The sequence below is a fragment of the Micromys minutus genome, assembly GCF_963924665.1.
Source record: "Micromys minutus genome assembly, chromosome: 5".
In the NCBI taxonomy this organism is placed as follows: Eukaryota; Metazoa; Chordata; class Mammalia; order Rodentia; family Muridae; genus Micromys; species Micromys minutus.
In genome coordinates, this window is record NC_137974.1 from 78,988,936 (window position 1) to 79,005,446 (window position 16,511).

The 16,511-nt window shown below is 46.0% G+C and overlaps 1 protein-coding gene across 1 annotated transcript in view; it reads left to right on the forward strand.

The window, feature by feature from the left end:
* Nucleotides 1-16,511, forward strand: part of VWA3B (von Willebrand factor A domain containing 3B) — a gene marked incomplete at both ends in the record, with an annotated part of 152,420 nt that overhangs the window by 46,888 nt on the left and 89,021 nt on the right. The window contains one exon of the mRNA XM_080917533.1: nucleotides 14,568-14,758. Coding sequence (XP_080773659.1) covers nucleotides 14,568-14,758 — 191 coding nt within the window. The remainder of the gene's footprint in view (nucleotides 1-14,567; nucleotides 14,759-16,511) is intronic.

The window sequence follows — 16,511 nt, forward strand, 5'->3', positions numbered from 1 at the left end:
CACAATGGAATACTACTCAGCCACCAGAAACAATGACTTAACCAAATTCTTAAGAAAATGGCTGCATCTAGAGAAGATCATCCTGAGTGAGATAACCCAGTCACAAAAGAACAGACATAATATGCAGTCACTGATAGTGGGATGCTAACCCCAGAGGCTTGCACTCCCCCAGAAACAACTCACAGACTGTATGAAGTCCAAGAAATAAAGAAAACAAAAAATATACATATATTCACAAAACAAGAAGACTTTGACTATTTCCATGTTGCGTTTTGTTTTGCATGTACTTTACGCTTATTGCAACTAGTACGTTTTCAATGCATACTGTCAAGCCCTTGAAAAAAATCAAGTACTGACTAAAAAACATATTCACATGGTTTTATGTAAAATTTATTTTAATGTCTGAAAAAACAGTACTGACAAAAATGTATAATTTTAAGCAAAAAATGTTTAAAATCTTTACATTTATCTTTGTTTTGCAAAATAAAGTCATTTAAAAAAAAAAAAAAAAACCATATGGCAGATTCCTCAGTAACTACATAGAGCAGGAGGAGGGAACAAGGCTTGGTATAGACCTCGACTCAGTTCTGCAATGCTGCTTTGGGTTAAGTAACTTGCCCAAGGTGACATTGCTGACAAACGACAAAACCTCGATTGGAAAGCTAGCCATCTTTGAAACTACTGCTGTCTGCTTCCTCCTGCCAGACGTTCTGATTTGGTCCACGTGGGATGGTGCTTGGACATTTTCAGTCTCCTGAGGAGTAGGCTGTGATATCCCCAAAGGCTACAGTGTCTCTTCATATTGCCTGTGTCACCGAGGCATTATGAATGTATACAAAAGCCACGCCCCACAAAATTAAAAAAAAAAAAAAGGAATGACCTATGAGTCTGAAATCCGATAACGGTCTATAATACCTTCTGTTCAACCTAACATATACGTATCCCCCAAAGAAAATAACTCCAACTGGACATTAAAAATTACTCAGGATATACCATTTATATTTTAAAGGGGAAGTTTGATCAAAACCTCCACTGGGCCTTTACCTTAATTTGACCCCAGCATCTATGAAGAAAGTATCTGACTGCCCCTTTGTAAACCAGGCCACCATGGTTGGTGGCAAAGATCCTGCATCTGCTTTGTGGGAAGGCAGCCATTCCCTCAGCCTGACTGCTCAAGGCCCAAAGGCTGAAGGAGGTGGAGGTGTGGGGTTGGAGGGTCAGCGAAGAAGGAGCGCAGATCATCCTTTGGGTGGACTACAGTTGAAGTAGACAGAGTCCCTGGAACTAACGGTCCTCTGGTCCCTGTTGCTGATTTACAACCACACCCACATTTCCTGTCCCCTTGCTACCACTCCCCCACCCCTGACAGGGATCAGTCTGCTATATATGCATGAGGGGGGTGGCGACAGTATCTGGCTGAGGTGACTCACTAGCCTAATGTCTGGGACAGTAAAGCCTACACTGGGATTTAACTCTTCAAGAGCAGGACATAAAAATTCCTTAAGGAGATAATAACCCCCCCCATATAAACAAAACAGTGTAAATACAGTGGATACCAAGCAACTGGGGCAGTGGTCCACATGACATGGGACAGAAAGAAGGTGAACTGTTGCTCTCCCTAGTTGATTGCAAGGCCATGGGGGCACGGATGAAGAAGGCAGGAGGAGCTTGTCAAAACCTGCTAAGTTTGGAGAGACAGAGTCTGAAACAAGGCAGCTGCAGCTCACAGCGGAGCATGGCCGAATGGGAAGAAACACGAGGCCAAAGCGACAGGCGGAAGCTGCTCCCTGAGAAGTCCTCTGACTACTGAGCCAACAGGTGGGGCTACTGGGAGGAGTTAGAAGAAAAAAAATGCTCCCACAGCCTCAGGAACAGAGTCAGAGAACTTTGTAACTCACAGAGGTGTTAACACTACTTGGGAAGGTCTAGCCTGAGTTTTCGGGAATCCCGAGGCCTGAGCGGAGCATTGCTCTGGGTACTCCTCAGAAGCCATCAAAGTGAGACATGAAGCCGTAACACAAGTCCATCTCATAACAGGGCTCAGAGAGATTTACACAGCACAGAAATGCTCAGCATGCAGCAAGATCAGATTCATGATGCTTGGCATTCAGTCAGAGATTGTCATGCAGGGACAGAAGAAAGAAAGGGTCACCTTTCTATGAGAAAGGGGGGGGGGGGAGAGAATACTAATCAGCCAAAATGGACAGGGAGGGGCAGATTGTCATGGAAGCTGGGGGATCTGTTCTGGTAATGGACCCTGGGCTCGGTTAGCCTTTTCCTAAACTCATTACAACCCAGAGAGTCATGTGCAGTATCTTTAAAGAATTACCTTCACCAGACTGACTAATGTGCATGTCTATGGGGACATTTTCTTAACCATTAATTTATATAGGAGAGCTCAGCCCACTGTGGGCGGTACTTTCCCTAAGCAGGTGGACTTGGCCATGTAAGAAAAGTAATTGAGCAAGCTAGAACAAGTTGTTAGGAAAAAGATAGAGTAGAAGTGGGGGGGGGTATGTTCTGTGGAGGTGTGGTGAGGTATTGGGGCAAGGGGGAATGCATCTGGAGGACCCATGTTGAGGCATCATCTCTTCCCCCTGAGGATACCATGCGCTGGTATAGTATAGAATAGAGTTTATTCAGGGCATGGGGAGGGGAGTTAAGAGGGTAGTATGGAGAGAGAGAGAGAGAGAGAGAGAGAGAGAGAGAGAGAGAGAGAGAGAGAGAGAGAGAGGGAGAGGGAGAGGGAGAGGGAGAGGGAGAGGGAGAGGGAGAGGGAGAGGGAGGAGAGGAGGGGGGAGGAGGGGGGAGGGGGAGAGGGAGAGAGGGAGAGTGAAAAGAGAAGAGAAGAGAAGAGAAGAAGAGAGAAACAGAGAAGTAGAGGCTGGTGATGAGCACGTGGAGGGGGGAATGGGGAAAGGAGGGGCAAGGAGGGGGAGAGCAAGCAGGGGAGAGGACAAGAGACTAAGAGACCAAGAGAGAGAGGAGGGGGCAAGCAGCCCCTTTTATAGTGTCAGGTAACTGGGGTGAAGCATACTTGGCTGTTGCCAGGTAACTGTGGGGTGGGGTTCACAGAATCCCAACAAAAGTGAGCCAGTAAGCAGTGGTCCTCTGAAGCCTCTGCTTAGGCACTTGTCTCCAGGTCCCAGCTTTGAGCTCCTCCCCCCCGGACTCCCCCTCCCGCCTTCTACTGAAAATGGACTATGGTGTAAACATAGAAGCCAGCCGAACACCTCCCTTCCCCCACCCCTCAAATCACTTTGGTCAATGTTTTTATCACAGCGATTGCAAGTAAACTAGGTCGGCTGGCCGGCACTGTTCCCACTCTAAGCAGCCCAGAGTGAGATGCCTCTTTGATGGGTGGAAGGAGAAAGAATTAAGCCCAAACCTTAGACTTGAAACCCAATACGGATCTGCCAGAGCGAATCAGCATTGGGCAAAGCTACCTGATACCTGAGCCAGCCTATCACCTGTCAAATGGGCAGGCGTTGGGCCAGGTGCCTGACTCCTTCCGTGATCCCTTCTTCAACCCCAGCTGCAGAGCAAGGAGGTAGGGCCAGGCACAACTGTTACCAAGCCAGTGCCTAGAGACTGGGTGCTAAGCCGTTGTACCACCTCCTGGTAGAGACTTGTTCCCCCAGGGGACACAGTTGAGATTCAGGTTACATCTCTGCCTATGTGATGGGCCTCTGACACCCTAGACTGTGTAGGTACTTGCAGCTGTGAGACTCAGAGGTAGGTCGCTTAACTTACCACAAGCCAAGATGGTTAGGGGATAGGGGACCACACTCACCAACATTACCTCAACCATGGACCACATAGCATGACCCCCAAACCCCATTTGACGTAGGTAATTGGAATCACAAAATTATGTCCCAGAATTGAGTGCTCAGCTGGTCAAGCCTAATCCTAGGCATATTCCAACGGCCTCCATCCTGGGTCTGCCAGTGTGGGACACTCAGACCTCCGTCCCAGCTGGCATCTCCTGCGGTGGCCACAATAGGCACGAATCGGGGATTCATCTCGCCAGTTGGCATCACACAGCCGTGTGCACCTTGGCTATCGTCTAGTTGTCAGGCTGGTCATAGCTGCATGTCGGCTTAGGTTGTGACATAGGTCGGTGGTAACGGTGGCCATAGCTGTGACCAGAGAGCCACAGCCGGAGACTAGTCACTCACTGTGATTCCATCCAGAGCCAGACAGAATCGTCCAATGTCTGACCTCAGGCTGGTGACTGTGAAAGAGACACGTGGACCTTTCTGGGTCACAGGGGTGGCCTGTGAGGACAGCGGGCCCATTTGTCTTCATTCTCTCTGAGCAACTAACCTCGGCGTAGTCAAGAAATCTGGGCTTGAGTTGCCCTTTGTTGCTGAGGCAGTGACTACATGCTGACGACACACTCATCCTCATTTTTATCTGGGTGCCACCCAGGGCTGAAACTATGGAAGTGACATATGACTCCATGTGCCAACATGCATCTAGCAGGTGTGTCCAACCTTTGGACATTGAGACATAGTGTTGTCACCCACAAGACTCATGCTCTAAAAACACATGATCCATTTACAAAGAAAATCACACACACACACACACACACACACACACACACACACACACACACACACACTATCTATCTATCTATCTATCTATCTATCTATCTATCTATCTATCTATCTATCTATCGGAGTATGGATGTTTTGTCTGCCAGCATGTTTTTACACCCCATGGTGCCCAGGGAACCCAGAGGAGAGCTTTAGGTTCCTAGGAGCTGGAGTCACAGATGTCTATGAACTACCATGTGGATGCTGGAAACTGATCCTGGGTCCTCTAGAAAAGTAGCCAGGGCTCTTAAGCACTGCATGATCTCTTCAGTCCCTCACAGTGTTTTAAACAAGTTTCCGATCTCATGTTGGGTTGCATCATAGCTACCCTGGACGGTGACACCTGACGCTTTCAGGAAACCATGACATTGTTCATTGGAAGTTAACAACTTTCTTTTGTTTAGATTTATTTATTTTTATTTATATGAGCACACTGTAGTTGTCTTTCAGACACACACACCAGAAGAGGGTGTCAGATCCCATTACAGATGGTTGTGAGCCGCCATGTGGTTGCTGAGAATTGAACTCAGGACCTCTGGAAGGGCAGTTTGTGCTCTTAACCGCTGAGTCATTTCTCCAGCCCCCGGCTTTCTTTTAGATAACCAGTGGATCTAGGATAAAAATTGAGAAGAAATTTAATTTTTTCCCTGAAACAAAAGAAGAGGGAGGCACAGCATGTTAAAGCCCACATCAGAAGTGTTGTCAAGGTGAGCATGTGTAGTGATCTGTGTTCCATCAGAACATTGCAGCTGTTTGGGACAGCCTGTCACTGTCCCCCACCGCAGGAGCTAGAAATGGAAGGAGCAGCCAAAACCCATGTGAATATAAAGAACAGAGCAGAAAGAGTAAATAAACCCCACTGACGATTTTCAGATCAGAGTGGAGTCTTCAGACAGACAAACACTGACTTAGACTAAGTGTGAAAAGGGCAGAAGACACCAGTGACCGAGGCCAGACATTATAACTGACACTTCAGAAAGGTAGGGCGTAGCTGAAGTCACCTTGAACAACTGTGCATAAAGAAACTGGAGAACCTGAAGGAAGTGGACAGATTGTAGACAACAGCCTTCCAAGAGTGCATCCTAGAAAACAAAACAAAACAAGAAAATCCAAATAAACAAACTCCCACTTTTGGCACCTCTATTCAGCTTTGCTCTGGATAGAGCCAGAGTCTGAGCCAGAACAATCAGTGAAGGGAAAAAAAAAAAAACATTCAGTTTGGAACCTGGTGAGCTCTAGATTCAGTGAGAGATCCTGTCTCAAAAAATAAATAAGTAAATAATAATAAAAGATAAAAAGGTGATAGAAGAATCTCGATATTGGCTTCTGGCTTTTGCACACATGCGTGTACATGCATGTATGCACACACAGGCAAAGCACATGTGTAGACATACAGAAGTCGAGCTTATCATTAGCACATGCTATTGATGAAGTGATACACACCATCCGAAGTTAGACTGTGACTGACTGAGGAAGTGCACTGTTAGCCGTACCACGATTACACATGATACAATACAGGAGATGAGATGAGATGTCAAGATGAATCCAAATACTGTTAGAAAAAAAATAAAAGAAAAAGTGGACAGAGAGTGGGTATGGCCAACAGGAAATAGCAGGAAGGCAAGCGTAAACCTAGCCTCATGCTGCTCAAGTACTGGTTTCCACGAGCTGAGCGTGTAGCTGGTTGTTGTGGTCAATCATGCCTCCATACAGGGCTACTGATAAGGTATAGGAGGGGGCGTTGACTGCTCAGAGCTCCTGAGCACATTCATCCGGGTACTCTGTGTAGGATCCAGGCAGGATTCTGAAACAAAATCATGTCTTCCTTTGTCATAGGAGATTAAATAATTTTTCCAAATTTGAGGAAGCAGAACTTTTGTTCCTCTTCCTCCTCCTCCTTCTCCTTCATCTTCTTCATCTTCCTTCTCTTCCTCCTCTTCCTCTTCTAATTCTTCTTTCTTTTTGGGTTATGCTACAGCACAAACATTTCAAGGGCTCTTCATTTGGGATCTTCTCATGTTCTCATGCTTGGTGAGCCTCAACATGCCTGGTGTTCATACTTTAATCACACATAAGAAGTGCCCTAGAGTTTACTCTCTGAGCCCAAGATCTGACTCTGAATATTGACTTGTTTCAAAATTATCAATTTGATGTCATAAGGCTAAGAACTCTTTCAAGCTCCTCAGATAAGCTATAAGAGGATATATTGAACCAATGGAGGTAGAAGATGGTCATTTTGTGTATTAACCAACCAACAAGATTTTGTTGTAGTCCTGAGCAGTGTTGAGATGTGGAGAAATGCAGTCAGAAATGTATTAAAGTTGGCTTTGTGCATTGCTGCCATGGGCCTCTTGATAAGATGCTATCTGTGCCACAGTTTCTAAACAAGCAAAATGCAAGCAGTCCAGAAAGCTAAATTTAAAACGAAAAGAGAGTTGAAGAGATGGCTCAATGGTTAAGAGCGAGCGTGCTCTTGCATAACAAAGGCTCTGTAACACTGCGAAAAATGGACTCATGAAGGCCAAGGTGTTGTGGTATAGACCTGTAGTTTCAATGTTTTGGGAGGCTGAGGCTGGAAGACAGCAACTTCAAAATCAATTAGGGCTCCAAAGTAAGTTTCCACTGAGCCAGGACTACACAGAAAAACTCTGAAAACATAGATGCATAAATTTATGGGATGTCCCAGAGTAAATCTATGTACTTACCTTAGATTTATTTTTGACAAGGGTTTCAGGAGATTTCAATATGGGGAAAATAATCTCCCAACATGGGAGGGCAGGGAGCACGTGCCTCAGTGAAAAAGCTAAATTATAACTCTTTGGAACAAACCTACACACAAATGCATATTGCTTAGGCTCAGGAACATTTGTCAGTTATCCAGTGCTAAGATAAAAAGGGACCCTGGAGTTTGAATGAGAGTGCTCCTCCACCCCAGGCTCACATGCTTGAATGCTTGATTCCCCAGCTACTGGCACTGTTTGGGAAGGATTAGGAGGCATGGCCTTGTTGGAAGAGGTGGGTCAGTGGAAGAAGCCCAGTCTCACTTCCCCTCCCTGCCTGCAATTTGCAGCTCAGATGTGAACTCTCAGCATGCCTGCATGCCTGCCACCATGTTCCCCACCATGGTGGTCATGGACAAACCCTTCGAAGCTGTGAGCAAGCAAGCCCCATCAAATGCTTTCTTCTATAAGCTGCCTTGGTCACAGTTATAGCAGTAGAACAGTAGCTAAGACCAGGACCTCAGAAATGTGTGCTGCCTCACACTTCAGTGGACACTATGGAGAAAAAGGAAAACCCAAGAATAGAAGTATTTAGAAATAAGATGTTTGATAAGACACAAACAGTGATTCTCAATCTTTCTAATGCTACAACCGTCCAATACATTTCCTCATGTTGTGGTAACCCCTGTAGATTGTCCTGAAGCTGTTCATATTTTAATGTTAAGTCCACTTCCCCAAGAAGGGCTGCCTAGTCTTGTACTCATGAAGTGACTTCATCTGAACCTTCCAATTTTAATTAGAAAATAAAGGAGAGCCAGTGACTGGGTGGGGGAAGGGAGGTAGAGAGAGAGCAGAGGAGGAGGGAGATTGAGAAGTTCCAAGATGGACGTTGGGAAGAATGAATTAGATCCAGGTGGGCTTAATTGGCGTTAAATAGCTATGAACATTTAAGAATTTTATAGGTCTAATATCTCATATAGAAGGGCAGTTTGTATCTTTGTCTATTTGATGAAATCTTTGTGGATTGAGAATTGAATACATAAACCTATATGAAAAGCTATCAGGCTATTGAGTTGTGTTTGTGTTGAGTTTTGGGGTAAGAAAACACTCTGGGACGGAGGCAGTAATAGGTGGAGTAAAACCTCCACGGGAAGGAAGTCCTGTGAACAATGAGACCCCGGTGGTGGTTCAGACTGGGCAACAGAGGCGCGTGTGGCTCCCCGTACTAGAAATGGCAACTGTGGAGGGAGACCTCAGGGCTGATAAAGAGATAAGCCATTTAACAGACCCCCAATCATAAAATCATTTCATTGCTACTTCAGAACTGTAACACAGCCTCAGAAGGGGGTCACGACTCACAGTCTGAAAGCCACTGCTCTCGATGAAGAAAACTGGAAGAAAAGTTAGCACTTGTAAATAAATAACTGTTAACCTAGTCTTTGTTGCACACTTACATGAACTTCAGGTCTCACAATCTCCCAAAGTCGGTTTATATATATTTTAAATATCTTCCTAGCTTCACGTGTCCACTTTAATGGTTGTATAGATCTTACCACCACCTGGATATTTGTTGTTGTTGCTGCTGGTGGCTTTTTGAGGCAGGGTTTCTCTGTGTAGCTTCAGCTGTCCTGGAACTCACTCTATACCTGTCCTTGAACTCCGAGAGAGCCACTTGCTTCTGCTTCCTTAGTGCTGGGATTAAAGATGCCACCCCACCCTACCCCCACACCTGGCTATTTTTAATTTTTAAAGTTTTTTTTTTTTTTTTTTTAAATTGTATGTGTATGGGTTATTTTTGGTCTGGTCACCGTGCATGCCCCATGCCTCTGGAAGCCAGAAGAGAATGTCAAATGGACATTTGCTACCATATGGTTGCTGGGACTTGAACCCAGGTCCTTTTAACTGCTGAGCCATCTCTCTGTCTTCCAGTGTCGCTTCGTAAGAAGCTGCTGCTTAAGGTACTCAGGGGTCCTTAGCTTTACCAGCTAAAATGGTTGCTGACTCGTGGGCTCATCAAAGCACGCTGTCTGTGATTCCCCTCCCGCTTTCTTCATACCCCTGTGCAGGATTGTCCCTGAACTGACAATTGCTCCCCACGGCCGGCCGAGCCATCTGGTCAGCGTCTGGTGTTATGGTTTAGAGTTCCCTGAAGCTGCCCCAGTCCCAACTGAGATGCTGCCAGCCTGGGGAGCCATTTCTCACACCAAACAGATGATGAACAGGGGAGAAACTGGGAGAAGTGTGGGCAGAAGGACAATGTTCCTCCTCGAGCTCCTCCGTTATCACTGCTTTGCTTTCATTTTAAACCTGCTACTTTTTTGCTTTATTTCTTCCTCCCTCTTTCTTCTCCACCCTCTAGGAATTAGTGGCCCTGGAACTGGAATAAACAAACTGGGCAGGCAGCAGAACCCTTCTTTGCAGTGGAAACCATACTTTGATTTATCAGAATTAACAAGAAAGAAGAAAGAAAGAAAACAAAAATCAATTTACAGTATTCCTGGGGTGCGGGGGGGGGGGCAGGCCTAGAGCTCCCTGGCACCTCTCCCTTAAAGTTAAGGGTTAGAAATTCTAACAGGTTTCTGACATTCCATTCAGAACAGAGTCTAAAACTTCCTGTTCTGTCTCAGGCACACACTTGATATTAGGCTCCTTAGTGCTCCCATTGGGTCTCAGCCCCCATGTGCAGTGCCCAGGACACCACATCTTCACAGAGAATCAGCTTTGGGGTAATGGTGGGTTTCTGTTTCCATCTTCTTCCTCCCAGCTGGTACCCATGAGGTGCCAGGCACATGTGTTCAGAGCTGGGCACACGCATTCAGCGCTTGCTGCTTCAGCAAGTGCTCGTGAGCAGACTATATCAGACAAGCACAGAGATGTAACTATTCAAAGGTAACTTCTGTCTCATGTCATACTGTCACCACCTGTCCCCTGGCCTCTGCAAGCTTCATTCCACCTTCAGAGGTGCTGCTGAGGGTATCTACCACCTCCTCAGTGGGAGGGACTGGACTGCCCTAGAGTTTCTGTCCTCCCTCTGTTCCCAGCTGTCCTCAGTTTGGTCCCCTCCTCTTCCTTCCCTCCCTCCCTTCCAGTGTGTATTACTCTTTGGTCTGTAGACCACAAGCCCTCCACAACGTCCTGAACAGAAATGCTTTCGGGTTTCCTAATAGCAGGCTTAGAATGGATCCTGTTTGTGGTGAAGGTTAAAACAAGGTCATTAGTAATCCCCAAGTTTTTAGGTGACCCCAGATTTTTGCCTAAGGAATCCTCTTTCTGAGTAGCAGTGATTGGTGCTCAGAAGGGACAAAACATGTGGAGTTCACCTCAAGAATCATCAGATTGCCAATGCCCTCCCTGTCTAGAAACAGAGTGTATTCGTTGACTGACCGTTCCCTGAAAAGCCACATGACCTAGCATAACAGGAATGAGGTGGCAGTTGAGTAGCTTTCAGTGGACAAGGGTAGAGGGTACAGTTTGGGGGGGCAGGGTAGTAAATCCTTGATGGTACCCCTTGGGGATCTGACTTTTAGCATAGGTGCACAAGTGTCAGAGGGAGTGCTGATGGGTACCCAATATCATTTTTACCCCTGGTTAAACCATGACGGTTTTCAAAAGCCTGGAAAATGTCCTGTAACTGATCCGTAGGACAAAGAGGACCAGGCAGGGAAATTCTGTGCTTCTCTCCTGGGGATGGGGGAGGCCCTGTGATCAGCATCTCTTAGCTCACACCTCTGCAGTGAGCAAAGGCTCTGAAGGCAAGGATTCACACACTCCTAATTAAAATAACTGCAGGGAGAACTGAGAAAGGATCTGTCAGTGATGCTAATGAACAGATGCTGAACCCCCCCCTCCTTCCCCTCCTCAGGCTAAGGAGGCTCAGTCACTAATTGGTGTAATTAGCAGTGAATGAACATGAAAACCACTTCTCTTCCTTCACCTCTCCAGCTCTGAGCTCTCTGCTTTGAATGAGTGGCTGCCTCTGATGTCCTTTATGAAGCTCAGGTTGGAAGGGGCCTTCAACCCCTCCTAGAGGGTTATTGGGAGCCTGACTCCTGCCAGAAGGCAGAAGTGACTTCCTCTTCAGTCCTCCATGAACCTGCAGGGTGAAGGTTCTTCTCGGGACTCCTTAAACACCTTTGCTAGGGCTGGTTTTGATGACTTCCAGAAGGTTCTTTTTATCATAAATTTGGACTTATGCTTTTTTTAAAGATTTATTTATTACATATAAATACACTGTAGCTGTCTTTAGACACACCAGAAGAGGGCATCGGGTCCCATTACAGATGGTTGTGAGCCACCATGTGGTTGCTGGGAATTGAACTCAGGACCTCTGGAAGAGCAGTCAGTGCTCTTAACCACTGAGCCATCTCTTCAGCCCCTGGACTTATGCTTGATGAAAAGCCTTCATCTTTTTCTGAGAACAAAAGCATGTGTGTTGCCATGGAGACTACTGAGGGAGACATTTCTTTCCCATCACACTGGTTGAACAGGGAAAAGAAAGGAGAGGAATCAGCTCCTCAGGTAGAAACAAAGAGGTACCCAAGATCCAGAGAGTAATTAATGACTGGAGAAATCACAGGAATGTTTCTCCAAGGAGGCTGACCTCCCCACAAAACTCAGCTACATTTTCCTTTAGTGCCAGGAGCTCTCTAGGGAAGCCCAAGGGGTGTTCTGGGAGGCATCTGACTGGAATTCCTTGAGAAAGGCAGGACAACATTGCGGTTGGTTTGTGTGGAAGTCACCAGCTGGTACTCAGGACATTACTCAGAGGGGCTTTGGGTGCCCTATTGGCTTGAAATTCGAAAGTGGAAGCCAGCTTCTTTGATCACTTCTGACTCCAGTAGGCTGGTTTCCGAGTGAACTCTTTCAAGGTGTTGTATTAAAATGCAAGGATGTGCTCATCTGAGGAGCTCCTGGGCAGCTTCTTCACATATCACTGAGAACTGACTGGCTGCGGGCTGTTTTATTTCCTCAGGTCCTATTCTAATTATACGACCCCTTAAATATGGCAAGCCTTAAATATGGTAGAAATGTAATCTTTCCTGCAAAGATTTCTTTTCTTAAATATTCGTCTTTTTAATGTTTATTTATTTTATGTATATGAGTACACTGTAATTGTCTTCAGGCATGTAAGAAGGTGGCATCTGACCCCATTACAGATATTGTGAGCCACCATGTGGTTGCTGGGAACTGAACTCAGGACCTGTGTGTCTTAATCAGGACTTCTATTCCTGCACAAACATCATGACCAAGAAGCAAGTTGGGGAGGAAAGGGTTTATTCAGCTCACACTTCCATATTGCTGTTCATCACCAAAGGAAGTCAGGACTGGAACCCAAGCAGGTCAGGAAGCAGGAGCTGATGCAGAGGCCATGGAGGGATGTCACTTACTGGCTTGCTTCTCCTGGCTTGCTCAGCTTGCTCTATTATAGAACCCAGGTCTACCAACCCAGGGATGGCACCACCCACAATGGGCTGGGCCCTCCCCCCTTGATCACTAGTTGAGAAAATGCCTTATAACTGAATCTCATGGAGGCATTTCCTCAACTGAGGCTCCTTTCTCTGTGATAACTCCAGTGATAACTTAAGTGATAACTCCAGCTTGTGCCAAGTTGACACAAAACCAGCCAGAACACTGTAGAAGAGCAGTCAGTGCTCTTAACTAGCCATCTCTCTAGCCCTTAAAATTTTATTTTATTTTTAAAAAATGGTGTGTTTGTGTGTGTGTTATATATGTGTACATGTGAGTGTAGGTGCCCTCAGAGGCCAGAAGATGGCATTGGATTCCTTGGAGCTGGAATTACAGGTAGATGTGACCTGCCTGGTAAAAGTAGGAGCTGGGAACCAGATTGGAGTCCTCTGCCAGAGCAATGCATGCCATTAACCATGGAGTCCTCTCTGTAACCCTCTAGTGGCTAGCTTTTGTCAACTGGATACAAGCAATAGTCCCCTGGGAAAGGGGCACCTCCATCAGCTCTACCTGTGGGCAAGTCTGTGGATGGTTTTCTTGATTGATGTGGGAGGGTCTAACCCACTGTGGGTGGTTCCACCCATGTGCAGATAGATGGTCCTAGGTTGGCTAAGAAAGCTGGCAAGGTGAGTGAGTCTTGAACACAACATTCCTTCTTGGGTTACTTCAGTTACTGCCCTGAGTTCCTGGTGTGGTTTCTCAAGATTACGGACTATAAATGGTAACTTGACACACACCCAGTTCAGTGTTCAGTCCTAGCAATTGGAACCAGAGTGGGACAAGCCCAGAGGCTACCTTTAATTGACAGTCAGTGCCTTGTAGTCTCAGGCTCTGAGGGCTGAACCAAGTACAGTACAGCAACCACTTGCAAGTGTTGTTTTTATTGGGTGTTACACATGATCCAGAGGTGATTTGAAGTGTACAGGAACATGTATGTAGGCTTTTTGCAAATACCACATCATCACAAGGAATGTGAGCAGTATCTGACTGAGGTGCTCACAGTGGGTCCCTGATCTGATCATTTCTGGGTACTGACTGGATCAGAACCAGTGCAAAATCTTGGTCTACATCTCAGACCTCCTGACTCTTGTGCACGCTGTTGGAGAGTTCAGAAGCCGCTGATACTGAGATGTCTATGAGAAACCCCATTGCCACACTGGGGACCAAACATCTACCACATACATTTTTGGGTACACTCTCAAGATGTGTCTGCACCATATCACTAGTTTGATATGAATTATGCCTAAGTCGTAAACTGGGTCTGTAGAAATTCAGGTATCAGGAGACCCACTAATTAGCAGTGTGTCAAAAGGGAAATTCATTGTTCTCCCACACCAAGTAGAATGAATGATTGCTTTCCTTCAATGGCCTGGCAGCATAGAATAAATTCCCAACAAATATTAAACCAGTTTCCCAAGAAGGCCAAGAGGATACCATTTTCCACCTGCCAGTAAAGATACTTGCAAAATGGATGCATTTTGAGCCACTTGCCTAAGATAGTAGACGGCACAGCCAGGACCGGAACGAGGAGCTTCTGACCCTGTATGCAATGCCTTCCTGCCACATGGCTTTGGTTTCTCAGCCAGAGCCATCCTGTCACGAGGTTCACACTCATAGAGAAGGAAATGAGGCAACAAGAGCCCTGCTGTAACACCTTTTCCGGAGGGGGGTGCGGGCTCCATTGTCTAGCAGCGGGAACGGTCCAGATTGATAAATATAAGGTTGGAGGTGTTGGAGGAACTGCTCACGAGTTATGAATGGCTGGTGAACTATATGATTCCAGAACCAACGCTCGTTGAGAGTAAGGAAGATGCGGAAGACACCTGGGACTCCCGAAAGTGGCTCCGGAAGTATGGCTTGAAGGCTCAAAAGCTGACCTTTTACGATGTCCTCGCCGACTGCTCCTTTCGCCACGCTGATGGAGTTGTTGATATAAAAGCCAAACCAGAAAATGAATCTCTGCAGACCAGTGCAGTAGGTGAAAGGTGGCGGCGGGGCTGTGGGCCTTCCCTTGGGCTCTGGGGCGGGTGGTGAGGCCTCCCTTGGGTCAGAAACCAAGGGCAGGACTGCATTGAAAGGTGGCAGGGGAGGGAATTGGCTAAAGTTTTTATGACAAAGGTGTCCCTTTGCTTCCTGACTTCTTTAAATGGTACCCATCATAGCAGTGAGAGCCAGGGCATGGTTCTACATGTCTTAGTCTGTTCTGAATGGATATAGCAGAGTCCTTGATGTAGGTGCTTCATGAAGAAAAGCTTATATTTAGGCCATGCTTTTTGGAGGTCTAATATCAGAGAGGTACCATAATTTTGGCCTCTTATACAGCCCTCCCCCTCCCCCACAGCTGGGTCACATAGAAGCAGAAAGAGAAACAGCCATGAACAGAAGGGGACCAAATGCATTGACAACCTTATTGTACAGTGGCCTGTGCCAGTGAGCGCCCATACTGTAAGACCAGCATCACTGTCCGTCATTGGCAGTTCCCCCATGATTTTCCATGAGACTGTGCTTCTTAGAGCTTCCACACCACTCAGCATTGCCACACTGGGGACCTACCATAGACATTTTTGGAGACCCACTCAAATTCCCAAGCTATAATAACAGAAGTATAATATACCCTAACCACCAGCTGGACCTATAGAAATTCAAGCCATATAAGTGCTTGGATTGTTCAGTGTTATGTCAGAAGAGGGACTCTTTGTCTGCCTGTATCAATAAGAAGGGAGAAACTGCTGGTGAGTGTGTAAAGAACCAGACACATCTATGGTCCTCTTGAATTTCCAGTATCTTAAAGACTCAATACTTCAGTGGGCATCTGCCAATATACAGCAGATTTCCGGTAAACATAAAATCAAATTCTCCAAAGAGTCATGGTACCAGTCAAGTATGTTTCAAGCCCTGAAAGGTGTAATTACGTTGTATCAAATGGTGTCCACAAGGATGCTTCTCACAGTGCCTGACTTCAGCTCTTAAGGACCAAATTATTCTCAGTGTCAATGGTTTCTAAACTTTCATATTGTAAGACTCAAAGTGAGTCTTAACTACCAGGAGACCCCCCAAGTGAGACACAAGAATGGGGTTCGATGCAAACACAAGAGATTTATTTTTCTGGTGCAACGGAGTCAACCCTCAATCAGCCCCTTATGTCAAGTGACTGGAAGGTGACCTGAATGGTTATAACAATCAGTTTTTATACTTTTTAGGGGTACAGGTTACATTAGCGAGGTTACAGTTTAAATTTATTAGCTAAACATATTGACCTTTGAATCTATTGGCTAGCAAGCATATGACAGGCATTTGAACTCTGTCTAGGACCAGAGGGCCAAGTGACTGACTATCAGTCAGTACCTTCTGCGTTTTTAAAAAAATGTTCCTACTTTTCCTGTGAACTGTTTGTGGAGAATGGAACTTGGCCTATCTTTGACCCAAGATGGGAAGCTGGAACTTGGCCTAGTTTTGACCTGAGGCAGTGAGTGTAAGGCTGGCAAAAGCCCCTAGGGTCTTTCAATATCATATGTTTGAATCCTTAGGTCTGAGGACGGGTACCAGGGTTTAATATCATTTGTGTCCTAGCTAGCCCATTCTGTGTCTGACGTCAGAAAGTTTATAAAGAAAAGATGTTTATTTAGCTCACAGTTCTAGAGACCAAAGATGTAGCATCTGCTAAGTTTCCAGTGCAGGCATCATCCTATCAACTCACAGAAGAGAAGGGAAGTCAGCACATAGATGA